Here is a 27558-nt window from a genome sequence, read left to right on the forward strand (position 1 = left end):
AGTAGCTTAAAACACAATGTTGGGGAGCCTGATTCCTCCAACTCTGTTTTTCTTTCTCAAGGTTGCTTTGGCTATTCAGGGTCTTTTGTGTTTCCATACGAATTGTAAAATTTTTTGTTCTAATTCTGTGAAGAATGCCATTGGTAGCATGATAGGGATTGCATTGAATCTGTAGATTGCTTTGGGTAGTATAGTCATTTTCACAATGTTGATTCTTCCAATCTAAGAACATGGTATATTTCTCCATTTATGTCATCTTTGATTTCTTTCATCAGTATTTTATAGTTTTCTGAGTACAAGTCTTTTGCCTCCTTAGGCAGGTTTATTCCTAGGTATTTTATTCTTTTTGTTGCAATGGTAAATGGGAGTGTTTCCTTAATTTCTCTTTCTGATTTTTCATTGTTGGTGTATAGGAATGCCAGAGATTTCTGTGCATTAATTTTGTATCCTGCAACCTTACCAAATTCATTGATTAGCTCTAGTAGTTTTCTGGTGGCATCTTTAGGATTTTCTATGTATAGTGTCATGTCATCAGCAAACAGTGACAGTTTTACTTCTTCTTTTCCAATTTGTATTCCTTTTATTTCTTTTTCTTCTCTGATTGCCGTGGCTAGGACTTCCAAAACTATGTTGAATAATAGTGGTGAGAGTGGACATTCTTGTCTTGTTCCTGATCTTAGAGGAAATGCTTTCAGTTTTTCACCATTGAGTATGATGCTTGCTGTGGGTTTGTTATATATGGCCTTTATTATGTTGAGGTAGCTTCCCTCTATGCCCATTTTCTGGAGAGTTTTTATCATAAATGGGTGTTGAATTTTGTCAAAAGCTTTTTCTGCATCTATTGAGATAATCATATGATTTTTATTCCTTAATTTGTTAATGTGGTGTATCACATTGATTGATTTGCATATACTGAAGAATCCTTGCATGGTGTGGTGGAAAGGGAACCCTCCTGCACTGTTGGTGGGAATGTAAATTGATACAACCACTATGGAAAACAGTATGGAGACTCCTTAAAAAACTAAAAATAGAACTACCATATGACCCAGCAATCCCACTACTGGGCATATACCCTGAGAAAACCATAATTCAAAAAGAGTCATGTACCACAATGTTCATTGCAGCACTATTTACAATAGCCAGGACATGGAAGCAACCTAAGTGTCCATTGACAGATGAATGGATAAAGAAGATGTGGCACGTATATACAGTAGGGTATTACTCAGCCATAAAAAGGAATGAAATTGAGTTATTTGTAGTGAGGTAGATGGACCTAGAGTCTGTCATACAGAGTGAAGTAAGTCAGAAAGAGAAAAACAAATACTGTATGCTAACATATATATGGAATCTAAAGAAAAAAAATGGTACTGATGAACCTAGTTGCAGGGCAGGAATAAAGAGGTAGACATAGAGAATGGACTTGAGGACATGGGGTGAGAGGGGGAAGCTGGAGCGAAGCAAGAGTAACATCGACATATATACACTACCCAATGTAAAATCGTTAGCTAGTAGGAAGCAGCAGCGTAGCACAGGGAGATCAGCTCGGTGCTTTGCAATGACCTAGAGGGGTGGGATAGAGAAGATGGGAGGGAGGCTCAAGAGGGAGGGGATATGGGGACATGTGTATGCATACGGCTGATTCGCTTTGTTGTGAAACAGAAACTAACACAGTATTGTGAAGCCATTATGATCCAATAAAGATCTGCTTTTAAAAAAACACGATGTCATTATTTCTCATGATTTCTGTGGGCTGACTGGGCTTGATTGGGTGGCTTTTCTGCTTCACATGATTTCTGTTGGGGCTGGAATGGCCAAAGTGGCTCCTTCAGACACGTGTCTGGCTCCCCTGCTGGGATGGCTGGACCAGCTCGGGGAGAAAGGATGGTGGTGCGGACCAGGCATCTCTCTCTTCATGGTGTCTCCAGCAGGGACCTGGACCTGTTTTACAGTGGCTTTTAATAATGTGCAATTCAGTAGTTTTTAGTGTATTCAGAGTTATGTGACCATCACCACTATCTAATTCCAGAATATTTCATCACCCTAAAAAGAAACCCTATACCCAGTAGGAGTTACTCTCAGTTTCCTACCTTCTGTTCCCCAGCCCCTGGAAATCATTAACCTTCTGTCTCTCCAGATCTGCATATTCTGGACATTTCATATAAATGGAATCACAAAATAGGTGGCCTTTTGTGACGTTTTCTTTCACTTAGCATAATGTTTTTAGGGTTCATCCGTGTTGTAGACTGAATCAATGTTTCATTTTTTTATTGTGTATAGTTGATGTACAATATTATATAAGTTTCAGGTGTACAACATAGTGATTCACAATTTTTAAAGCTTATATTCCACTTACAGTTACTATAAAATCTTGGCTACATTCCCTGTGCTGTACAATATGTCCTTATAGCTTATTTTATACGTAGTAGTTTGTACCTCTTAATCCCCTACTCCTATCTTGCCCCTCCCCGCTTCCCTCTCCCCACTGGTAACCACTAGTTTGTTCTCTATATCTGAGAGTCAGTTTCTTTTTTGTTATATTCACTAATTTGTTTTAACTTTTAGATTCCACATATAAGTGATATCATACAGTATTTGTCTTTGTCTGACTTATTTCACTAAACATAACACCCTCTAGGTCTATCCATGTTGTTGCAAAAGGCAAGATTTCATCTTTTTTATGGCTGAGTAGTATTCCATTGTGTGTGCATATATATATATATATATTTATCCATTTATCTAATGATGGACACTTAGGTTGCTTCCATATCTTGGCTATTGTAAATAATGCTCTATGAACTTTGGGGTGCATGTATCTTTTCAAATTAGCATTTTCGTTTTCTTCGAATATATACCCAGGAGTGGAATTGCTGGATCATATGGCAGTTCTATTTTTAGTTTTCTGAGGAAGTACTTCATTCATTTTTATCCACTGTGTGGATAGACCACCTTATATTTATCTATTCATCAGTTGATGAACTTGGGGAGGATTTTAGTACTAGTCTGAGACAAACTTGAAACCTATAAATGATGAGTAACTTTTTCCATTTCCTGATCCAGTTGCTAACATGACAAAACCACTGACTGAAGAAGGTTACGTGCAGGGCCTGTGAAGGTGAGACGCGCGGTGAGGCAGAAATGGGACGGGCGTGATGGAATGGGGAGCTTCATCTACTAATGAGGAGAGAAAAGTCAAGGTCATCCAGGGGCTCTTTGTGCAAGTGTTCTCGAAAGTGGGGTCTGTCTGCTCACCGCTCAAAAGCCAATAAAGAGTCAAGGTTGGTGGAAGGGAAAGTTTGCTTTATTTCGGAGGCCGGCAACCAGGATGGGTGGGGAGGGCGGACTCGTGTCCAAAGGCCGACTCCCCCACTGACAATCAGTGGACAAGAGCTTTTAAAGTGGAGTTTCAGGGATGTATAGGTGGAGGGAGGGGGCTAATGCAGAAACGGCGCAGTCAGCTCTGACAGTCGTCTTGAAATTGGTCATGGGTGGTCTGACCAGCGTCATCTTGATTGTTTTAAGTACAGTTAGTCTTCAGTTCCAGGGTCAGTTTGTTCCCGTTTCTTTGAGGCTAATTCTCAGAGCTGTGGCAGCTTATGTCATGGCTACAGCCTGGTCGTCATATAGTTAACTCTTCCACCTGGTGGAGGTTTCAGTATCTATAAGACAGCTCAAAAGACACGGCTCAGAATATTATCTATAGCCCTTGAGGAGGAACTAAAGGTCCTTGACTTTGCTTAGTGACTAACCTATTATTATTTGGTCCTGTTTGACTGCTTTCCTTTGCTCCTGCATGTTCTCACTTCTCCGATTTAACTTATTCTTTGGCTAAAATTTTTCTACAGAGAGAAGTCAAGCGGAGGACATGGGGGTGGGAAGGACCACACGGTCCTCCTCCGTTTCACAAGGACTAAGTCTGAACTCTGTCTGCAGCTCTGATCATGAAGCCATAAAGCCACAGGCTGAAAGGAGTGCTTGTTCCAGGGGTGGGAGAGAGCCCAGGGGTGGTTTCAACCTTGTCTCCTATTTCCCCCGGAAGCCCTGTTGGGAAGCAGCCAACCACACTCCTTCCTGGAACGTGCGTGACTCTCACTGTCCTTTGCACGACAATCTGCCCAATCCTGTTATTAATGGAATGAATGATGTCCTTGTCCTCGCTGGCAAAGGCCCACGTTGTACAAAGGCCCGCTGCTTCATGTTTTGGGGGGGGCAGGGGTGAGCCATCCTGACGATGAGCTCTCTCAGGTCAGCTTTGGGGCGAGGCCCTGGGGGGGCAGCCCATGCCCTGCATGCCCTGCGCTGCATCCGAGCTGGAGCGTCTAAGCGCAAAGCAAGAAATGAGGCCAGAGCGCATCAGAGCCGCGGCTGCGTCCTCTTGGAGGGACAGATTCGGGGTGGGGGGGGGACTGTGGTGACGCGTCAGGCTCCCTTAGAGCTGGGCAGGGCTCGCCGACTGCTGGGCAGGCACCGCTGTCCACACGGGGCATCGTCCCCCGTGACCCCCTCTGCACCGCATCGCTCCCATCCGCCTCACTCTTTCCTGTCCCTCCTTCCCTGTTCCCAAGGGTGGCCGTCCAGCCGCGCCTTGCTTTCCTCTGGCCCCTTGTCCGCACCCTGCAGCTGCTCAGGAGAGGAAGGGAGAACAGAGAAAGGAAAGTAGACAGAAGTGGGTGCAGCTGAGGCAAGGAGGGCTGATCGAGGCAAATACAGACAGAAATGCGGGAAGCTCCTCGAGGAACACCATCTCCGACACACACGTGGGCACACCCGCACACGCACACACGTGTACACACATGCATCCCCCCCCCCATCTTGTCTCCAGGAATATTCTATTCAGGAGTGAGGTCCTCAGGTTTGGAACCAGTTTCCCAGAGTCCTGGTTGAGGAACGTGCCTCCACTAGCCTGACGTGTAGCTGGGGGGGCTCTGGGGAAATTAGCAGAGCCAAGAGCCCCGCCCTCCCCCCCCCCCAACTCACCAGAGAGCCAGGTGTCAGAGGCTGCGCCCACCTGACTCTGAGCAGCCACTGCATCCACAGCAGGACGGGACAGATGCTCGGAAATGCCTGTGTGTGTGGTTATTCATTTTGACGCCCTCCTGCACGCCACTCTCTGAAAAGTTGCGTCGCGTAAGCTGGGACTCCCTCTTCTTACTGGGCAAGGCCACCCTTTGATTCTTTTCGTCCCAATAGAGCAAACCACGGTATCCCAGGAGACTGAGGGGACGGTGTAGTTCTTGTCAAGTGCATGGGTTCTAGAGCCAGGCTGCCTGGGTTTGAACCATGGCCCTGCTACTTAGGAGCTGTGTGACACTGCACAAGTTACTTAACCTCTCTGTGCCTCAGTTTCCTCAGTAAAAGCTGCTGTTGAGAGTACTTAGCTCCCGGGTTGTGAGGATGACACCAGTTAGCGTGTAGCTGGTGTGTAGGACAGAGGGTGGCCCATGGCAATGACCTAGCGTGGTAGCTGGTATGTGATAGTGTGTGTGTACCGTTCCCCGCGATGCAGGGTGTCGCCCACACAAGTTCCAGCTCACTGCCCTCAGGTAGACATCCTGCTCACCTCATGGCCTCAGAGGTGGCTTAGCTTGCCTTGCACGTGGGCAGCCAGGGCTCTGTGAGTCTCGGGGTAACTGGGTAAGGGGGAGGGGAGGTTGTTATGCCTTTTGTTGCTTTGCTTGGGGCAGAAGGAATCCACGGTGACATCGGTCACAACCTTATTTTGCAGTTGTGGGATGTTGGAAGGTAAGCTTTTCCCTAAGCTCCGTGACCTATAGACCCAAGGGGTATTTAATGAGGGGGAGTGGGCGTCGCAGGAGACCCATGGTCTCCTCCCTCAGGGCAGGTCTGTGCCGTGCTCGGAGAAAGGGCACTAGACTGGGGTGGGTCCTGCCTACACGTCATCGTCCCGTTCTCTGGATCCCACCTGCTTCCCAGGGGTTAGGTGGCATCGTGGCATCTTGGGTCCTGTACAGGGGGCTTTCCAAGGGTCTCCCATAACAGGTGTAAGGTTATCTACCTGTAATGGGTGGTATTGTGAAGACACAGGTGAGAGCTGCCCGCAGAGGGTGACCACAGACTTCAGCACCGTGTTTACATCCTCCGGACATCAGCCTGGTAGATGCCGTATAAGGTCGTTTCCCACGGGGAACTGACGTTTACTCTGCATGGCCAACCTCACAAGCTAACCTCCGTGGTACCCACAGTGCCTGTCGCAGGGGAGGGAGGAGGGATGAGGAGGAGGCTTGTGGCAGAGGAAGGTCTGGCGTTAAACAAGGAAGACCAACGTGGAGAAGGAAGTGGCCTGTCCCCTCTGAGGATGGGAAGCGGGTGTGAGTTGCCGGGGAGGGTGAGGGGACCAGATTAGGGCGATGGCAAAGGAGAGCATCGGGCTGCGGGTGGGAGCGTCCGGCTGGACTCAGGGAGCCTTGAAGTCCCAGCAGAATCACCTGACCTGATTCTATAGGAAATGGCATGGACTTACGTGGGAAGCCACACAGACTTGTCCTCTGGCTGAGGCCCAGCTGGGAAACTTTCCCGGGTGGAGAGAAGGGCACGGGTGGCTCACGCAGGCGGAGAGACATGTAACCAAGCGTGTCCTGCCGGCCCTGTCACTAAACCAAATCCTCACAGTGGGGATTATCCATGACTTTGTGTAGTTCTTCAAGTCTCCTAAATCCTCCTGGTCCCGAGCATGGATAACCCAGGTCTTATGTACACGTGCTGTTTCACAAGCCTTCACGAGACCGTGGTCTTGCCAGGAGGAGTAACTGAGGCTGTGGTTTCGGAGCTGCCCCAGAGTCACCGTGGAGCCGGACAGAGCATGGGCCGCCCGCCCCTTCATGCAGTGACCTGGCTTTTAAACCTGCTTCTTTCCCAGTATCTTAGAAAGAGAGGCGGAAAGAATATAGTTAAGAGAGGGTATTTGGACAAACAGCCATTTAAACTGCTTCTGCGTAAAGTCGGGCTGGGAGTTCCTATTCCCCCCGATATTCCTTCAGCCGACTGGTGAGCAGAGAGCCCGAGGAAGTGTGAGGGTTTAGCAGGTTCAGAAAGAAATACACTCAATCCTTCACCGTGTGGGATGGAAGGGTGGAGGGAGGAGGGAGAGGTGAACCTGAGATGGGGGGCATAGCCATGAAGGTGTGGTGTCCCCGCGCACCTGCCTCTCTCAAGGGACCGCCTTTGCTAAGAGGGTGGGGCGAGGGGCTTGGGGACCCTAAGAAGGGGGTCTGGGCCTCCACCTGGGGGCTGACCCCTCTGACTTTCTCCCCATCCTCCCCGGAGCCGCCGCTGCCACCCTTTGCCCTCTGATCCTCTTTCCCCCCCGGGCGGCCTCCTGTTTTCCTTCCCTGGGGCCGTGAGAGTGGCCGGGGTACCCGTCCAGGTGAGGAACCCAGCCTCAGGTCCTGGACCCCAGTAAGTGTGTGAGTGTGAGCACGAGTGTGTGTGGGCCCGGGGCTGGGATCACCCACAGATGAGAGCTCGGGAGTAGAGAGCTTCTAGCGGGTGGGGCCGTCCTGCCCTGGAGCCCGAGGACCTGTGGCCGGGACCCACCACCAACTCCAACACCCCGAGCGGCCAGAGCACGTCGGGCACCAAGCAGAGGAGCCGGGGAAGAGCGACCCGGGTGAGTGGAGCCCTGGGCGCACTGGGTGGGGCTGGGCTCGGGGAGATGGGGAGAAGCCAGGATGCTCAGAAGTGCCGCAGGTGGAGCGAGAAGAGGAGGGACACGGGGGCGCGTCCTGCCTCTCTGCCCCTCCCCGCAGAGGCGTGCCGCGCAATAGCCACGCCCCTCCGCTGGGCCCTGCGATCCTGGCGCGCTGGGGTGGGGTTTGCCAAGAGCGACAGCGAAAGGGGGAGGACCAGGGCGGAGTGATGGCCGAGGAATCTCCGCGAAGGGGACCGTGGGTGGTCGTCCACTGTCCAAGGGTGGGACAGCGGGGCTGCCAGCCCGTGGCCGGGGGTCCTGGACCCTCAGCTCACGCTGCGGCGGAGGGAGGGCGTGGGCGGAGGGAGGTGGTCTGCACGAGACCCCAAACCCCAGTTCTACTCCTAGGTGCTCGCGACGGCCCGGGTCCTGGAGAAGCCCTGGAATAAATACTCGTGAGCCTTAGAAAACGGAGGTAGGAGGGGGTGTGACCTGTTGGCGTCGTTCTTATGTTTATTCCGCCCGGACTAATGCCAGACATTTGGAGGAAGAAGAGATGGTGACCAGCAAGGCCTGGGGAGCTGGGTGAGGGAGGGCTGGGTGGCCGGTGGGCCTGGTGGCCAGCTCAGCTGTCCCCCCTCCCCTTGCTTCTCCAGACCCGAGGCCGGAGTCCTGGTTTCTGGTGCACTGACCGCTGCCAGTCTCCCTCCTCCTAGCCCTCTATCTCCTCCTGGTGGTGACAGGTCCTCGCCTCGTGTCCCGTCGGGAGCCTCTGAGGCTGGCAGGACCCCTCGCGGCCTACAGCCTGGGCCTGGTGCTTCTCTCGGGGGTACGTGTTCTATGAGGTAAGGCCGGTGGGGGGCCCTGCAGTCCTAGGGTCTCTTTTTTTGGGGTGCCGGGGGATAATTAAAACCACGATCTTCCCATGCAGACAGCTGAAAAGCCTTGATGGGGACCTGCAGGGGCTGGGGTCCTGGGTTATCTTTGGCTGCGATATCTTCCCTATGGAGACACAAATCCCCATGGCTAACGCCCATTTTCCTTTTCCTGAAATGAAAAAGTGGAGGTCAGTGGCAAGCAAGAATGGAATTCATTCTCCACCTGCACCTAAAAACCCACCACTGCCTCCTGTTTCTGCCGGGCTCTGCTAATTTCAGCCCAGTTTTCTGATCCTTCCTGATGCCTTGTTCTCGGCAAATAGTCCGTCAGCCAGTGTGCACCGTGCGTGTGCTTTGTGCCAGGCTGTGCCAGACCTGCAGGGTCACCGCTGCGTGAGGCACATCTGCCCTCCAGGTGCCAGAGGTCTAGGGGGAGATGGATGCAGAAACAGGTGATTGCAAGTCAGTGCAGGCGGGGCCATAGAGAGCATGCACCCGGGACAGGGCAGGCAGGGGCGACAGGGACCCCGCTGGGGTGTCCGGGAAAGCTTTTCAGAGAAAGTGGTCCTGGCGGCTGACATGTAAAGTGGTCCCCACAACGAGGCCGTGCGCTGCAGCCTTTGTGAAGATCTGCTCATCCCATCCTCTGTCAGGAGGCACGGTGCAGGCCCTGCTCACCTGCCTTGCAGCCCCGCCGGGTCAGGCCCAAGGCCCTGGCAACTGACTGTTTCTCTGCCAGAAATGCTCTTCTCCCCTGGTGCCCAGGCAAATCCCCGCACGTCCTATAGACTCAGGCCTTTGTCACCTCTTGTGAAGTTTCCCTGACTCCCCAGGGCTGGGTTAGTTGTCCCCTCACTTGCTTTTCACGTCTGCTCTCCGTGGTGGATGGGCATCCCCACCAGCTGGCGAGCTCTAAATGTGAGCGTCTGCGTCTCCCCAGCTCCAAGTTCAGTGACCTCCCTTGAAATCAGCCAGGGTGGAAGGATTTACACGTTGGGAACGGGCAGACACTGCCAATCAGCCCCTCCCCACCGAGAGCCTGCTAGGCATTGACCAGCAGCATCCCGGACTCTGACCCACCCCTGTTTCATCACGTGCACATTTGTCTGTCTCCCCTCCAAATGGCAAGTGCTTCAAAAGCACGGCCATCTCTTACTTCTCTTTGTAAAGACAGGCCCCACATAACGTCTGGTACCATGTGGAAGATGCTGTTACCTTGTGAGACATGTCCTAGAATTTGTCATTTAATTGTGGTGACAAATGACTGCTGCCACCGCGATCCTCTGAAAGTCTGCTGTGCCCGTGTTGGCTTCCTGCTCAGAAGCCCTCACTAGCTCCCTTTGCCAATATAACCTGAATGGAGAGGCCCTCGTGTAGGGATTTTTATCTGTTTTATCATCGAGGTGGCTCGGGGCTCAGCGCAGGGCCCAGCGTGGAGAAGTGTTTGGTACCAGTCAATGCATCATTGTCAAATGAGTAAACAAATGATAAAATTCAAGTTTCTTAAAGCAACCTTCAAGACCCCTCATGAACCGATTCTGCTCTCTCTCAACTTCTGTAGCTGCCCCTCCCCTGGTCGAAGTCTCCACTTGCAGCCCTGGAGGGTTAGGAGAGGTCCAGACACTCTCCTCCTGGCATGAAGCTCCCTCTCTCTCCCCTCCGTTTGCCCACGGCCTCCTCATTTGCAGCCGGCTACCAACTTCTGTGACGTCTCCTGTTTCCTACTCTTCATCTGGCCCCAACCTTGAAAGTGAGGATGGTTTCCTGCAGCCTCAGGGAAGCTCTCAGCTTCTCGGGGGCAGGGGGTGCTGATGTGTACACGGCTTCATGTCCCCTCCTGACTTACGGTCTCACACACAGTAGGTGCCCAGTGTGGGTTTGTGGCCCATATTTGCCCCCATCAGAAAAAAAATTGGAGACCAGCAAGATGTATGCAAGCCCTCGCCTCTGATCTAGCCAGTGCACAGAGTTTACCTGGTTGGCAATCGTTCACCAAGTGTCAGTGAGGGTTGGGGAGGGATGCTGGTGTCCGGAACATGTCCGGAGGTGGCACCAGCCTCTCGGGCCTTCAGCCAGTCAGGCCCCACCATGGTGAGGGTGGGGCAGGCGTCATGACTTAATCTTTTTCTGTTCTCTTCCTTTTAGTTCGTGGCCACCTCGCTCCTGGCTAATTACAGCTATTTCTGCCAGCCAGTGGACGACAGCCGGAGTGGGCTCGGGATAAGGGTATGGCAGGGAGTGGGAGGTTTGGGCCTGGAGAGAGGGTTCATAGGATGCACTTCATAAAAACCAGAACTTGACCCAGGTGCCATCACCCAAGAATTCCAATGGGAGGTAGTGACCTGCTTAGTTCAGTACAGGCTCAGAAGACCTCAGTTTGAATCCCAGCTCTGCCAGTTCCTTGCTGTGTGACTGTAGGTAGTTTATTACCTTTTACAGGCCTCATTTTTCTTATCTGTAAAATGGGGATAATAACACCTACTTGATAAAAGGAAACAATTGGAAGAAGATTGAACCAGCTGATGTATGAAAGTGTTTAGCCCTGGGCCTGGCACACCTTGAGTGATAGCCAAGTAGTCGATATTTCATGAGTTTTAGCTGTTCTCTCTTTCAACCAGAAGCAGAACAAAAGTCTTCCTTGCAGCAAAAAATAAATTGAGTTGAGGCTTAGCAAGTCACCAGGCAGTGATGTCGGTGTTGAATCAAGGGATATTGAACGATGGCTTCAAGTCTTGCTGCTCAAAATATGGTCCACGGACCAGTGGCATCAGCATCCCTGGAAGCTTGTTGGAAATGAAGAGTCTCGTGTCCCACCCCAGGGACACCGATTGGGAATCTGCTTTCCAACAAACAAGATCCCGAGTGATCCATGTGCTGGTTAAAAGTGATGAATTGGGAGATTGGGATTGACATATATACACTAATATGTATAAAATGGATAACTAATAAGAACCTGCTGTATAAAAAAATAAATAAAATAAAATTCAAAAATTAAAAAAAAAAAGAAAAGTTTTCAGCTAATAAATGAAGAAGGAATGACCAAAAAAAAAAAAAGTCATGGCTCCAGGCTGGGGCATGTTTGGAGAGAGCTTCTGTTATCACTCCCAGTAGCTTCTCTTCCTCTTTTCTGTGCTAACAGGCATCTTCTTGCAGACAGGTGGGCGCCGTGGGAGCAGGGGGTACAGAGGGATTGTCAGGGTTACCAGGGCGAGTGGTACCACCAGCAGGACAGTGGCCTGACTGCACGTCCCCTCCCTGCCCAGCAGATGGCGAGCGTGTGCTGGTGGTGCCTCTCAAAGGCCATTGAATTGCTTGTCACGGTGGGTGCCTGTCCCTTGTGTAGAATTACTTCTGTCAGCCGGGTCTGGGGTGGTTTTGAAGACGCTGTGTGCTGACGCTTCTCTCCAGCATCCCTATTGGCCACTCCTGAGGCTGACCTCAGAGCCGAACCTTGGTCTCACGACCTGGAGGATGAAGCATGCTCACTGATGTAGCGTTTGCCCCCGTTAGCAACCAGGTTCTAGGTTAAGTGAAAATAGGAAGATAAACAAATTAAAAAACCTGTTGCTATGTGGCAAAGGTCATCAGACAGCAAAGGCCATCCTTAAGTGTTATGAGGGAAAGAATCCCTTGTGAATTCTTGTGAATCCAGAAGGCTTGCAGGATAGTAATAAAATCTCTCTCAAATGTGGGAAACCTTTGGGAATTTGTCTTATAATTGTCTGGGTCCTGGACTGAGTGTTCCACACCTGAGTTCTCTCCCAGTGCCCTGGGGGGTGGGGTAATATTGGAAAGAGCCCGATCTCTGAAGCCTGGCTGTGTTCACATCCCAACTTGTCTTCCTACTAGTTGTATAACCTTGAACAAGTTACTTAAACACTGTGCCTCAGCTTTGCTGTCTATACAATGGAGATGAGTATAAACCACATACCATTATGAATGTTTATATAAGTTTTTATACATACAGGCACACAGTAGGGGCTGTACAGGTGTTTGACTGGTGTTAAACCCTATTGGGTTTTAGCCTCCCCTCAGTACAACAGGCAGAATTGTCCTGTCCTTGGTAGTTGAGGCCCCAGGAGAAGAGTCTGGAGGAACAATGGCCCCAGAGCTGACTCTTTTTTTCTTCCTCCCCAGGTCTTTTTATACTACGAAAGAAGCCCAAACAGATCACCTTCCTGTACGTCTACCACCACGGCACTGTGCTCCTCAACTGGTAAGCTGGGGTCAAATATGTGCTGGAGGGTCAAGGTGAGTGACGGTCTTGGGCATCCCTGCTCCAGGACTTGTGGGGCGGGCCTCTGTCTGCTGGACTGAGCGCCAGCTCGGGAGGGTTGCATCCTTGTAGTATCATGGTTTGGTTCCCAGGTTCCCCTTCCCTGTGGCCATGACTCCTGGCCTCTGCTCCCATTTTCTCTCTGTTGCCCCACAGAGCATCCTAGCCACCCTTCCCTGGCATGCAGGAGGAGGCTGCTAGGAGATGCTCAGAGCCATCAGCCCAGAGAGGGCAGGGGGGGCTGTAAGCATCCTCATTTCACATCCTCTTAACCCCAGCCCACCATCGTGACCTCAGACGGCTCATGTGGGACATCCTCACGATAGGACCTTCCCAGGGCTCTTCTCTGTGGGGTGTGCAGGGGTGCACCTTGGAGGATTGAAACCTGAAAGAGAAAACCCAAGAGCACAGCCAGACCCGGCTCCACTCACTTCCCTCCATCTCCCCACCCCACTCTGTAGCCTTCTTTGCCGGGATGCTGAATTCTTTGGTCCATGTCTTCACGTACCTGTACTATGGACTGGCCAGTCTGGGGCCCCGCCTGCGACCCTACCTGTGGTGGAAGCGACATCTTACCATCCTGCAGCTGGAGAAAGATCCACTGGCTCCAGGGGCCTCAGATGAGCCCTGGCTTCTATTCTTGGCTGCACCAGTGACTTGTTATCTGACCATGAACAAGTCCTTCTCATCACTTGGTCTTCCTTAGCTTCTCAACTTGCAAAGGTCTAGTAACCATCTCGCTAGATCCTAGGACCAGCCCTAACTCCCTGACATAATGTGGGGCTCAGATCGAGTGATTAACACGCTTCGGGCCTCAGTCTCATCTCCAGTGAAATGGGAGGGGTGGGCTGGGCTAGATGACCTCAGAGGGCTAATGCCCTGCGAGTCTGTGATCACGGATCCACCCCCCAGGGCCTGGGGCCCCTGTGGTTTGGGGAGCACCATTGCCAGGTGCAGGTGACAACCTGAGCTGTCCTTCTTGGGGCTGAGGATGGATTGAGGTCGTCATCAGTGTCAACATGACACGGCTGGATGGGGGCAAATGGGAGACCAGACTAAGAGAGGGGTCAGGAAGGTACTTAGCGTCACAGGTAGGAAAGCTTGGGGTGGTGCTTCATAGTTCTTCTTCTTCCTGAGCTGTGGGAGGCCTGCCCCTGCTGGTAGACAGAGGGGATGACAAGAAGGTCAAGGGGAGCATCCCTCCTGTTCCTTAGCACTGCTTCTCACCTTTCCCCATCGTCTCTTTCCTCTTGCACTTCCTCTCCCCTGTGTCAGTTTGTGGCCATTGCGGCCCACTCCTCCTACAATGTCTTTGCTGAGTGCCCCTTCCCTGATGGGTTCAGTGTGGCCGTCCTCCTGTACTCCCTCAGCCTCATCACCTTTTCCCTCAGCTTCTACCACCAGACATATCTGAGGGGCAAGCGGGAGAAGCTGGCTTCAGGGGCAGGACCAAGGCTTGAAACTAACAGAGCCAGCCCCAGAGAGAGTTTGGTGGACGATGGCATGACTTACATCCCACTCATGCTGAGCAGATTCCTCTGGGCCCCGCACTTCCTCCCATGAGGGGAGGACAATACTCGCCTCCTTCCAGAGTTCAGGAGGACAGACATGGACCAGCTTCCTGAACTCACTTCTCATGTGGATTTGTCACTGTTTGTACACCTCCTTCCTCTACTAGACATGATCCTCCCACGGGAGGGACTGTCTTACTCTCAATGTTTCCCAGACCTGGCACAGCAACTCAATAAATGTGCATTTGGATCCCAATCTTCCCCCACTGGCAGTCATGACCTCTGATGAGGAGCAGGGCTGGAAGCAGGGCAGGGAGCATGAAGGAAGTCAAGGCTGGCTTGATCTCTTACCTTGCAGGCTGAGTCGATGACTGAGAACATCCAAGGAGTGCGGGTCTGTGTGATTTCTAGCATGGCTGTGCAAACGGTCCCCCTGCATATCTCTCTGTCTGTTCATGAGTGCCCACACATGCATTTACATAGTTGTATGATTCTGTGTGTGTGAATGGGGCGGCGGAGAGGGCTACACATATATGTCTGACTCCTTGTTTTCAAATCACATGTGTGTTTCTGTTTACGATCTTCTCTGTTGATGTTTTCTGCTTGCCTCTTCTGTAAATCTCGGAAAATGCCACACTAGCAAATAAAAGCTATTGGGATCCATAACTCTCCTGTCCCGATGGGAGACATGGAAGTCCACAAGAGGTCTCCGAATACATGTTCCACCGAGAGCCTCCAAAAAGGGATGTGAGTAAAGGAGGGATGGGGTTAAACGAACGCAGCCATCCACTTCACAGAGAGAGAAACAGAGGACCAGCAAAAGGAAGTGTACCACTGAGATCGCGTGGGATGTTGGAAGCAAACATCTGCTGCGCTGTTTATGACCGGAACTGGATGGGTGCCTGGAATGCAGTTTTCCTGGGAGCTGCCTCTATGCCTGCAGGATGCTGTTCTCCTTTATAACCTCTCCCCGTAGCTCTTTTCCTTCACTCGGGAAGTTCTTATTTTGCCATAAGAACTCAACAGTCAAGAACATTAAAGACCTGCTGAAGTTTCCGCAAGGCTATTTGGGGACTATTTATCCATCAGGTACTCTAGTTAATTATCTCAAGGCCAGGCAGGGCTGCACCCTGTGGACAGAATACTCAGAGAAAATTCCCTCCCAGTTATGCAGGATATGAACGCCTCCCACACACTTTTCCATAGCAGGTTGATTGCCTTCGCAGGTGGGGGCTTATTTTAAGGCAATCTTTTTTTTTTTTTTTTACTGCATAAGAGTAAGGTCTGTTCATTTGCCTAACAGCCAGGGTAAGGGAAAGAGGAGTCATCCCAGAGTTCAGAGCTAACATTTGTCCTTTGTGGCTGCCTCTGACTGATTAAGTAGCACAAGAGGAAACGCTAAGTTCTGGGTCACCTCTGAATGAAATAAGGTTTTGGCAGAGAGAGCTCAGTATTAAGCAGCATGGTGGAGAGGGTTTGGGGAAAAATTCTCAGTGAGCTGAAAGTGTCCATCCTTATTTTAACCTGCATTTTACTGTAACGACTCTACCTCATTCATGGCTGCTGGGCAGGATGTTGTATATCGGCGTAGACAGGTTGTGTAAAATTATAAAACACAAAGTTATTTGGATTTGTCAGAACACAGCCAGATCCCTAATTAACATGGCAGAAGTTCACGTCTATGAATGTTTAAAGATAACGGGAAGCAAGAGTGCTCGTTAGATGTTTAAATCTATAACAGGGCTGTGCTATTGCCCAGAGAGTGTCCATTTGCCAAGACACAGAGGCCCAGATTGCCCAGGGGAAGGTCGCAGAGACAGAAGGGGGGGGTGTTCCCCCCACGAGGGGGCCAGAGCTGCTGGTCTGGGTCCCTGGCTATCACCTCCTAAATCAGAGCGCACCTAATTCAAGGAATGAAAACCACCCCACATGGAACAGCCTCCTGGTCCTCTCCCAGCTCAGAATTCAGTGAAGACCCCCTGCCTGTCCCCATAAGCATCCTGCTGTCCCACTCAGCTGTCCGTGCGTCCCCAAGGCTGCTGGGTCTGAGTAGGCTTCTGGAGCCAGGAATCAGAGGAAAAGGCCAATCTCCTTTCTGTCACCCTGCTTTCTCTCTCTCTTTCTTCAGTTCTCTGTATAAATGGAGCGGGGAGGGGGAATCCCTTGAAGAGAGAAAGCAGCCTCTGCCTTTGGTCTTTTGCCCCTGGGGAGTCTTAGGGCAAAATGTCTGTTACAAAGAAGAACTTTAATTAGGGTTTGTGACTTCAGAACCTCAGATCAGGGCCTAAGACCTTATGGTTGTGTGAGTTTCAGGTGGTCAGCAAGGTGATATGATGTGTGGTGGAAAGAGGAGGGAATAAACTACCAAAGAAATGAAAGATCTTGGCTTCTAGGCTCTGCATTGCAGTGGGGGGAGGGCGGGTGAGGACTCGTAAATAAAATTAGGGAAGGTTCATTTAAGCGGACCACACAGAACCATGATAAAGGAGACCATGCTGGACAGAGACAGCCCTGGCTCCTCAGAAACCACAGCTGAGGCCACAGCCTGCCTTTGCCCTCTTGCTGCCTGGGGAAGGTATGGGGCCTTACATCATCTTTTAGTGCCTTTTTCATGTCTAGGATTCAGTATAGGAGTTGCTTTCAGCTAAAAATATACTCTGATAGAGATGGAATAATAACCTCTGTTCACTAAGAACCCTTCTTTTACAACCATTTAATAATTTAGCGATGCAATGTTAAACAAAAATGTAGGTGCATCCCAACTTTGCAAAGAATTTCATCTAAAATGTAAACGCAAAACTGTTACCCATCCTCACCTCTAGATGGTGAGATTATGGTTGTTTTCAATTTCTTTGTATTCCCTGGTGCCTGCCATGCCTGTTCTTTTTTGAATCATAAACGTTTACTCCTGTAATGTGATGGATTCAGGATACCTCAGCTGTTCTTTTTTCCTGAGAATTATGGAAGCGTCGATTGGATCCGCTCATCAGGCTTCATGCTGGGGTGGATGCAACCTTGACCCCACCGGTGACCTCTCAGTGCTTCTATACACACCTCAGGGGCTCGCTGACACGCTGGGCTCTGGGCGAGGGGTCGGACACAACCAGACTGGATTTGCGCTGTAAGGACCAGGTAATTGCTTAAAAGGCCAACCTTTACCCACTCCCACGGCTCCAGGGAAAGTTAGGAAGAAATCCAGCTGGTCTCAGTGTGGGAGGGGAAGAAGACTTTGAACAAAACTGATACATGATGTCAGATATGAAGATGGCTGAATCCAACCTCCCTGCTGGCTCCATTCCTGGGTTTGAAGTCAGCTCCCAGGACATCACAAGTGTGGACTCTAAACAGAAACAAAAACACCTTCTTAAGAGTTAATGAGGACTTCCCTGGTGGTCCAGTGGGTAAGACTCCGAGCTCCCAATGCAGGGGGCCCGGGTTCAATCCCTAGTCAGGGAACTAGACCCCGCATGCGTGCCGCAACTAAGAGTCCTCATGTGGCAACTAAACTAAAAAAAATAATAAATAAAAAATAAAAAGATCCCGCGTACTGCAACTAAGACCCAGCACAGCCTAAATAAATAAATCTTTAAAAAAAACCCAAATAAACAAACAAAAAAAACACTTAAAAAAAAAAAAGTGTTAATGAAAATGCTATACATCTAAGAGCTAACTTTTGCCCAGGACCACAGACTCCTTTTGGATTCCTAGGAAAGGTTTCTTGGAGTGAGACTTTGAGGATGAGGACAAGGGGTCTTTACACCTGTAACAGCAGCGGGTCGGTGGCTGTGAATGGTAATGGTCCCCAACCTACAGCCCTGTCGAGTTTCAAATGACCTTAGGATGGAAAAACTGTTCTTCTTTTTCTACATCTGTAACTCTATTTCTGTTTTGTAGATAAGTTCATTTGTAGCCTTTTTTTAGATTCCACATATAAGCAATAGCATATGATATTTGTCTTTGTCTGATTTACTTCACTCAGCGTGACAATCGAGGAATAAATTGGGAGATTGGGACTGACACATACACACTACTATATATAAAATAGATAACTAATAAGGACCTGCTGTATAGCACAGGGAACTCTACTCAATACTCTGTAATGACCTATATGGGAATAGAATCTAAAAAAGAGTGGATCTATGTATATGTATAACTGATTCACTTTGCTGTACAGCAAAAACTAACACAACATTGTAAATCAACTAGACTCCAGTAAAAATTAAAGAAAAAAATAAAATTAAAAAAAATTAAAAACTGTTCTTTGAGAAGTGAAGAAAATGCCTTTCGTAGCTGAAAAGAGATTTGCCCTGAATCACCATAGTGAAGGAGGGGGGCTGGGATTCAGCCTCCTGACTCCCTGACCTGGGCTCTGAGTCCTGTAGGACGCGGTCAGGTGAAAGGCATTTATTCCCATAAATGAAGTCGTTCAGGTATCCGGGTCCTGAAGCCGAGCTCGGAGCCCATCCTACTGGGGAAGGTGATATCTGGTGTCTGTGTCCCACTCCCCAGCCCCAGCCTGCATCCTCTTCCTCGTCCCTCTGTCAGACACAGTACTTCCCTGGTGATTAAATTCACCCTTTAGCTCACTGGTTGCCGAACCTCAGATGGGATCAGGATAAAAAGAGGGGAAGAAGGAAGAGACACAGAGGAGAAAATGTTAAAAATAGCTTGCTTATTAAAGGAAGAAGGAAAATGGCACCTGTCAGTCTTCAGATTCTCTGGGAGCAAGAAAGGGAGACAGGTGTGGGTCTCAAAACTCCAGCATCAGCTCTGAGGACAACAGTCCCCGAGACGGCCTCGCCCGCCCCCGCAATTAACACAGGGTCGCGTCCCGATGAGTAATGGGCTGTCATGTAGATGTCCTGGCACCTCCACTGCTCTGAGATCCGCTTTCCCCCACTGGCCACAGGGCGCAGATGCCATTCCTGAATATCTCCTCCACTGCCCACCACTCACGCCTGGGCCTTTCTGGCCGTACCTCAGTTAGCACTGATTCTTAGCTCCGCTGGAGAAATGCTGCTCCCTAAAAAAAATTCGCCATTACACTTTTGTTTTACATTTTTAAAAATTTTTAAATTTTTTTAAATTGGAGTATAGTTGATTTACAATGTTGTGTTAGTTTCAGGTGTACAGCAAAGTGATTCAGTTATTTATATATATATTAATAACTGAAATAATATATAAATACATATGTATAATATATAAATAAATATATATAATATATAAATACATATATGTTCTTTTCCATTATAGGTTATTGTCAATACAAGATATTGAATAGAGCTCCCTGTGCTATACAGTAGGACCTTGTTGTTCATCTGTTTTATATACAGTAGTTTGTACCTGTTAATCCCAAGCTCCTAATTTATCCCTCCCCCTACCTTTCCCCACCATCACACTTTAATTAAACACTGAATGTGTGTGAGTAGCGCTCAGCCTACACCTGACAGCTGACGTCTTCCAGGGGCCTCTGCAGGGATGAAGTGCGGCATAATACAGAAGAAACACTTGGTTAAAAAAATTATGTTTTTTATATTAGTGTTTGTGAACCTGGTGACTTCTGGAAATGTGAACTCACCGTAAGGAGTTTCCAGCAATCGCCGTGGCGGTGTTTTAATGACTCCAGTTGGCTTGGCTGGGCTAGTTCCCCAGGACTCCCTTCCCAGTCTGTTTTGGGTCCGAGTGGGGACAGGAGACATTTTGCAGGAGATCTGAGGGGACAGCTGTGTCATTTTCATTCTTGAAGGCTGGGCGTGCGCCTTTGTAGCTCACACGCTGTCACTCATCTGCCGACCCATGTCCTGGGCGTGGGCGGCAGGTGGGCCATCCCTGGGGTCCTCACCCTCTCTGGTCCCTGGGCCACACGTGGGTTTGGTGCCACCACAGAGGGCTTCTCCTGCAGGACGGGCCCGTCGCTGGGTGGGAGCGGGGTGGGGGGGAGGAGGCGGTGAGAACTGACAGGGGCTTCGTCCTTCTGCCCTGGGGGTGCAGCACATCCACGCCCCCTGCCAGCTCGCTTCCCAGCCTCAGCCCCCCGGGGAGGTTCACAGCCCCGCAGAGACGGTCACCAGCCCCCGCAGCTGCACAGGGCCAGCCCCTGCGACGGATTCTTCATCACACAGGCCTCTGGTCAAACTGTGCTTGATGCCATCTCCTTGCAGGTACACCAGCTCCACAAACTCATAGAAAACCCTGATCGGAAAAGGGAGAGAAGTCCCCTGGGGCATATCTGCAGGTGTGTGAGAGCTGGAGCAAGCAGGGGAGGGGCACCAGGGGAGGGGGACCAGGGGAAGGGACTCCAGGGGAGGGGGACCAGGGGAAGGGACTCCAGGGGAGGGGGACCAGGGGAGGGGCACCAGGGGAGGGGGACCAGGGGAGGGGGACCAGGGGAGGGGACTCCAGGGGAGGGGGACCAGGGCTCCTGTGCAGTGAGCGCTCAGAGCAGCCTGGCCCTGGGATGGGGAGCGTCACCACTGCCCAGATGTGCTGTCCCTACCTGGCCAACCCTGGGGCCCGTTCTGAAGACCCACATCCCGGTCACCTTCCCTCCTTGGGGCAGCTCGTTGTTTTAAGATCATCGACTAAGAAATCTCAGAACAGAGATCTGGACTTCTTGGTCTGTTAGGTGAAATCTCAGTTGAAATGTAAGGAAAGATTAGGAAGTCTGTACGTGCTCAATGAGGGCTGGTCTTTCTTTTCTCTTTCTCCTCCTCCCCTCCTTCCCACTACCCAATGAAACAACGGGAGGAGAGAATAGTTGGAGATTACGTGAGTGTGCTGTCTCCAGCCTCGCTGAGTTTGGGGATCTGAGAGAGGAGAGACCTCAGTGAAGTTCAAGGAGATGGCACATCTTGTAGGCGAATGTGCTAACAGACAATGGCCACACCATATACAGAAGTAGAACTCGGACCCACAGTCTGCAGAACCAGCCCAGGAAACCAGCCTACCATCCACAAGCAGACTTGGAGGAAGTCAGACCACCAGCTCTAGCAACTGGTCCAGGAAGCCAAACAATAACCCCTATGCCAATCGCTCCCAAACACTGGACCTGATGAATAACTGACAGCTTCCCTAACCTTTGTCCCTGCTTCCAAGTTAGGACCAATCAGAGAAAGCTAAGTACCAATCACATAGGATGTTCCACTTCTATTAGAGTGTTCTCCAGGCCAACAGTTTCCAACCCGGGCACACCCGAAGCCTTCTCTTTTTCCACTGTCAAGCTATCCCATCTGTCTGCCCTTGAATCTCTGCCAAAACACAAGCGCTGGTGGTTGCCTCCTGCCCTAGCCAGCTCCGAATACATAGCCTTTGCTTGTTGCCATTTGGTTGGTCTTTGTTTATTTTCACATCGAGAAGTCTTCGGGGCCTGCACAGGTAGTAGCCTTAAGGTCAGAGGGTGGTATGGTCTGCTTATGCTGAAGAGGACCTGAGACATCTCCCCAAGTTTCCTGTGGCTTTGCACTAGCCCAGAAGGTAGGGTTGCCAGATAAAAGGCAGGATTCCCGGATACACTTGAATTTCAAAAAAAAAAAAAAAAAAAAAAAAGCAATGAAAATTTTTAGCGTAAATATGTCCTAAGCAGTATTTGGGGCATACTTATGCTAAAAAAGTATTCGTTGTTTATCTGAAGTTCAAATATAACTGGGTGTCCTATATTTTTATCTGCTAAATCTGGTCACCCTACAGGAGAGCAACGAAAAGTTCTCATGCCTCACTCCCACAAGTTGAAAAAAAAAGTTAAGAAAGAGAAGGAGAGAGAGCCCTGGTGGGGCTTTAAGAAGTTTCAGAGCTAATTGGAAGGGGAACATATTGGAGGCAACATGGGAAACCCTCCCAGGATTGAACGAGGATTCAGCGGCATCTCATGGGATTTCCAGGCTGGAGGAGGGATGACAAGAAATAGAAGAGAAATGATTATTCTGGTGCAGGAGTGTGAGATCAAGACATATCTAGGCCTAGAAGTGGATGCCTGCTTCTCACCAACACTGCAGCTGCATTTCTGTAAGCTTCCCTGACGCCCACCTCAAGCTTACCGTCAACCCCAGGAAGAAGGAAAGGGTTTGGGAGAACTAGCCTGAATATGATTGTTATCAACCTGAAATGACATTTTAGGATTTCTAGGGGAGCACGCTGACATTGCCAAATTTAACTGGTTTACCCGGAAAGGACGAGATTAATTTTCTGCAGTTAGTATGGAACCTCAATATTAAAAAGCAAATCCAGTGATCAGAAAGTTTTAAGGAATTAACATTTTGCACATATGGGTTCACTGTCTGTGAGGCTTTCAAACATTAATAGTCACCATATATATGGGCTTCAGGTCTTTTTCAGCACCGATTGGAGATATAGGACACCTTTTGAAAAATAAAATCTCCCCATCCCATCCCCGGACCCTCACTCTCCCATCTGGCAATTTGCCTGGGGAGCCATTTTCTTCAGAGAGAAATGTTGAATCTCACTCTATCTGGTCTGTATTAGGAAAACAGTAGTTCTATTTTTCATCTTCAAAATATTAAATAACATGATTTGATTGAATATACTTTTCAACCTTCATATTCATCCCCGATTCCTTTAATGTTGACAAAACCTGCCTGGACTCCTCATGCTTAGACTCGCTGACTTCAAGGTTTCTTTGTTTTCCTGATTCTTCCTGCACAGCAAATTGATGATGATGATGAAGGTGACGATGGCCATGGCGACAACAGAGCCGCCCCTGACGGAGGGGCTGCTGGATCCCACTTACTTCCCGGGTGGTTGATCCGGGTAACAGCCCTGGATGCTAAATGTTACCATCTCCATGTTACAAATGAGAGAAGGGAGGCTCAGAGAGGCTCAGAGACTTGCTCGGGGTGACACAGAGACTTGTTCAGGTGGTGGAATGGGATTTAAACTCGGACTTTTCTAAAACCCTAATCCAATAAGATACATGCACCCCTATGTTCATAGCAGCACTATTCACAATAGCCAAGACATGGAAGTAACCTAAATGCCCATCAACACATGAATGGACAAAGAAGGTGTGGTACATATACACAATGGATTACTACTCAGCCATAAAAAAGAAAGGAAGAATGCCATTTGCAGCAACATGGATGCAACTAGACATTATCATACTAAAGGAAGTAAGTCAGAAAGAGAAAGACAAATACCATATGATATCACTTATATGTGGAATCTAAAATAGGACACAAATGAACCTATCTATGAAACAGAAACAGACACACAGACATAGAGAGCAGACTGGTGGTTGCCATGGGGGAGGGATGGAATGGGAGGCTGGGGTTAGCAGATGTAAGCTTTTATGTATAGGATGGATAAACAACAAGGTCCCAGGGAACTATATTCAGTATGCTATGATAAACCATAATGGAAAGGAATATTTTAAAAAAGAATGTATATATATGTATAACTGAGTCACTTTGCTATACAGCAGAAATTAACACAACATTGTAAATCAACTGTACTTCCATAAAAAAATTTAAAAATAAATAAATAAATCCAGATTTGTCTAATTCCAAGGCCTGTGTTTTTCCCACACTGCCTCACTGCCTGGCCACCACATTTCCCTAATTCACGGGAAATTCCTGCATCCTTTGGTTGGCTCTAATTATAGTCTTTCTAAAAAGGAATGTGCTGGGCCTTATTCCTGGCATTGACTGCACCTCACCGGGAATGCCAGGCATCTTTAACATTTCATTTATTAATAAACACTTACGTAATCCTGCTGCTGTGTGCCAGACACTGGTTTGGGCAGTTTACATGTATTGACTCAATCTTTATAACAATAAATGGTTTTGAAAATAAATACTAGTTAAGCACTATTATTATTGCTCTCATCTTATAGATAATGAAACTAAGGCACAGAGAAATTAAGTGACTGGCCCAAGGTCACACAGCCAGTAAATTTTGCAGAACCAGGATTCACATCTATTGCCATGCAGTGTGACCCCCTTTCCTTCAGAGATTTGGACTTCTCATCCTAAGTTGTCCCCTATCTCCTAGGAGTGCTGAGATAGTTAGGGGAGGTCAAGGGCTTGGAGTGTCTCCAAAGAAAGGTGCTGGAAAAGTGCAAATCTTTAACAAATATGTATCCTAAGATAAATAACATATGATAACACTTATATGTGGAATCTAATAAAACATGATACAAATGAACTTATTTACAAAACAGAAACCGACTCACAGATCTCGAAATCAAACTTGTTGTTACCAAAGGCGAAACGTGGGGGGAGTGATAAATTAGGAGATTGGGATTAACATATACACATTACTGCTTATAAAATAGGTAACTAACAAGGACCTACTGGATAGCACAGGGAACTCCACTCAATAATCTGTAATAACCTATATGGGAAACGAATCTGAAAAAGAAGATATATATATATATAAATAAAACTGATTCACTTTGCTGTACACCTGAAACTAACACAACATTGTAAGTCAACTATATTCCTGTAAAAATTTAAAAATATATATATGTATCCTAAGTGAAAGCTGGCATGGCCCAGCTGTAGTTCCTGGCGACTCTCTGTTTCAGAAAAGAGGCTCTTTTTTATTTCTAGTGTTCGGTAAGTGCTCACGGCCTCCAAGAAGTCTCCTTCTTTTGAGATCGAAAATCAAATTTCTAAGCCTGGCCTTCACTTTCCTCTCAATAGCTTCCTCTCCCCCTCACTCCCTGTGATCTCAGCCAAGCGGTACAGGCTGGACCAGTGCAGGGGAGGGAGGAAGTGACAGGGAGCGTCGTCTCTGAGGAAGCTGTCAGCTGACCCCACCTGGGAAGCCACACCATACCAGGCCTCTTGGAGTCACTTGGTTTTGACAAGATGCTGAACTTCCCACCTTTCAGAAATTCTTGTGTGCTGACAGACGATGTCTTGCAAACTCTTTGGGGTTATTGGTCCTTCATATCTTTGTTACTGGCTTTTCCCCATCAGGCCTCATCAGGGACTTGACATGACCAAGGGCAGGATGGGAGACAGGTATAGAAAGTTAGAAAGAGAAACACAGTGAAAAACTCTCTGCTCTACACTGGCTCAGAGGAGATGCCCTAATAGTGCATAACGATAGCCAGCAGCTGCCAGGCCTCTACCATTCACTTCTCAATAAACCTTTGACAATTTGCTTAAGTGCATTAACTCTCAGCTTCCACGTCTATAAATTAGGATTAATAATAGCAACCTCTCAGGGTTGTTGCTAAGGATTAAACACCATAGTGTCTGTAAAAGGCATAGTTCAAGGCCCATAACAAGAGCTCAAGAAATGTTAGCTATTATGATTATATAATAGACACCAGCTTAAATGCAATTTGCTATTTTTTAAATTTACTTTATTGAAGTATAGTTGATTTACAATGTTGTGTTAATTTCTGCTGTACAGCAAAGTGATTCAGTTATACATATATATATATATATATATATATATATATATATATTTTCTTTTTCATATTCTTTTCCATTATGGTTTATCCCAGGATATTGAATAGAGTTCCCTGTGCTATACAGGAAGACCTTGTCATTTATCCATTCTATATGTAATAGGAAATTTGCTATTTTACGTGAACCCCATTAAAACCTATGAATTCCATGTTGTATTTCCCACTTTACAGATTAAAAGTTTTTAAAAAAAGATTTAGAGAGGCTAAAGTACTTTCCCGGGCCATGTAGCTAATAGTCAGAGGTGCAGAGTGGGACTCAGAGTCATGGTTCTATGCTTTCCAATGTCCTGCTTATTACATTGCCTAGAGACAGTGTTAGCAATAATGTCTGTTTTTCCACCAAAACACAGGTATGCACACTGCAACTTGTTCCTGAGCTTGAAGAAAGCAGTCTTTACAACTTGGTCATTGGTTTTCAAAATCACCCAGTATCGTAGAATAACATTAGGGACCTGAGGGTAGACAGGCAGCTCAAGAAATGAATCGCCATGGGGCGTTTGCCCGCCTTTTCTCTGTTTGCAGAGACAAAGGCTTGACGCTGAGTTGCAGAATCCAATGAGTGGTGACTGAGCACCATCTGAACGTGTGAAGGTCCTTATTACGATCCTCAGTATCACATCCCTACCGGTGGCATCAGCATGCTAAAAATCAGAAAGCTATTTCCCCAGATCAATAAAAAGAAAGGAAGAGGCTGGGAGGGTGGTGGTTTCAGCACTGGGTTGGGAAGGGGAAATAGAAGACGACAGACGTTAAAATAGCAGCAGATGAACACCGTGTAATTTCCGACAGTCGATAATGTCACGCTGCAAGGTTGGTGATTCTGCTGAGATAATTGCCATTCCCCAGATGACTGTCTTTGAACAGAGAAAGAAATGGTTGCTGTGCGTGAGAAATCATGCTGCCTCTTGCTTCTTGAAAAGTGGCAGTATTTAAAGAGGGACCCGGCTCGAAATTCACAAATCTTTCACCTATGCCTGGGGACTTTCAGGAATAGAGAGACAGCTCCCAGAGAAGGAGAAAACATGATAAACTCGACTCCACAGGCAGGGAGACTGGGATGGTCATGGTATGATTCAGCCTTTAGAGCAAGTCTGGCTCTGAAAAATTATGACTTAACCCTATTGACCTCTCATGGGTTTTTTTTTTTTTTTTCCCCCAGCTGCAAAGAGATTGTCCACTGGTGAGACCACCGAGCCTGGATTCTGCAGATCTGGGTTGGAAACCAGGGTCTTGGGTTATTCGGTCTCTGCTCCTTCTCTAGGGCAAATCTCCAAATGTTTGCTGACCGTAAATGAAAGGATTTGAACAGCCAACAGCTTAAGGTTCTTTCAGCTCTCAAAGTCCAAACCGAGGAGGCTCTTTGTTGCCTGGGAACCGTGTGGCAGGCAGAATAATTGTCTCTTTAAAGATGTCCAGGTCCTCATCCTTGGAACCTGTGAACTTGTTACCATACATCTCAGAAGGGATTTTGCACATGTGACTAAGTTAAGGATCACAAAATAGAAAAATTATCTTAGATGATATGGGTGAAGCTCTCACAACCACAGAGGGCCTGAAAAGATGGAGGAAAGAGGCAGAAGAGCCACAGAAGATGTGACACAGGAAGCAGAGGTTGGAGTGATGCAGTCACCGGCTTTGATGTTGAAGGAAGGGGCCACAAGCCCAGGAGTGCAGGTGGCCTTGAGGATCTGAAAAAGGCAAGGCAACAGATCTTTCCCTAGAGCTTCCAGAAGGAAGCAGCCCTGCTGACACTTTGACTTAATCCCAGAGAGACCCATTTTCCACTTCTAACCTCCAGGATTCTAAGATAATAG

General features: G+C 48.4%; 1 protein-coding gene across 1 annotated transcript; it reads left to right on the top strand.

Moving 5' to 3' along the window:
* The first annotated feature begins 6365 nt into the window (after positions 1 to 6365).
* LOC118901993 (elongation of very long chain fatty acids protein 4-like) lies at positions 6366 to 15366 on the top strand. Its single transcript, XM_036865842.1, is given in 9 exon segments — positions 6366 to 6392; positions 7526 to 7624; positions 8337 to 8471; positions 8473 to 8490; positions 10669 to 10749; positions 11790 to 11843; positions 12661 to 12739; positions 13261 to 13388; positions 15108 to 15366. Coding segments are annotated over 9 exon segments (708 nt in total). The 3' UTR covers positions 15195 to 15366.
* Positions 15367 to 27558: the final 12192 nt, after the last annotated feature.

Source organism: Balaenoptera musculus, chromosome 10 (genome assembly GCF_009873245.2).
Source record: "Balaenoptera musculus isolate JJ_BM4_2016_0621 chromosome 10, mBalMus1.pri.v3, whole genome shotgun sequence".
NCBI classification, from domain to species: domain Eukaryota; kingdom Metazoa; phylum Chordata; class Mammalia; order Artiodactyla; family Balaenopteridae; genus Balaenoptera; species Balaenoptera musculus.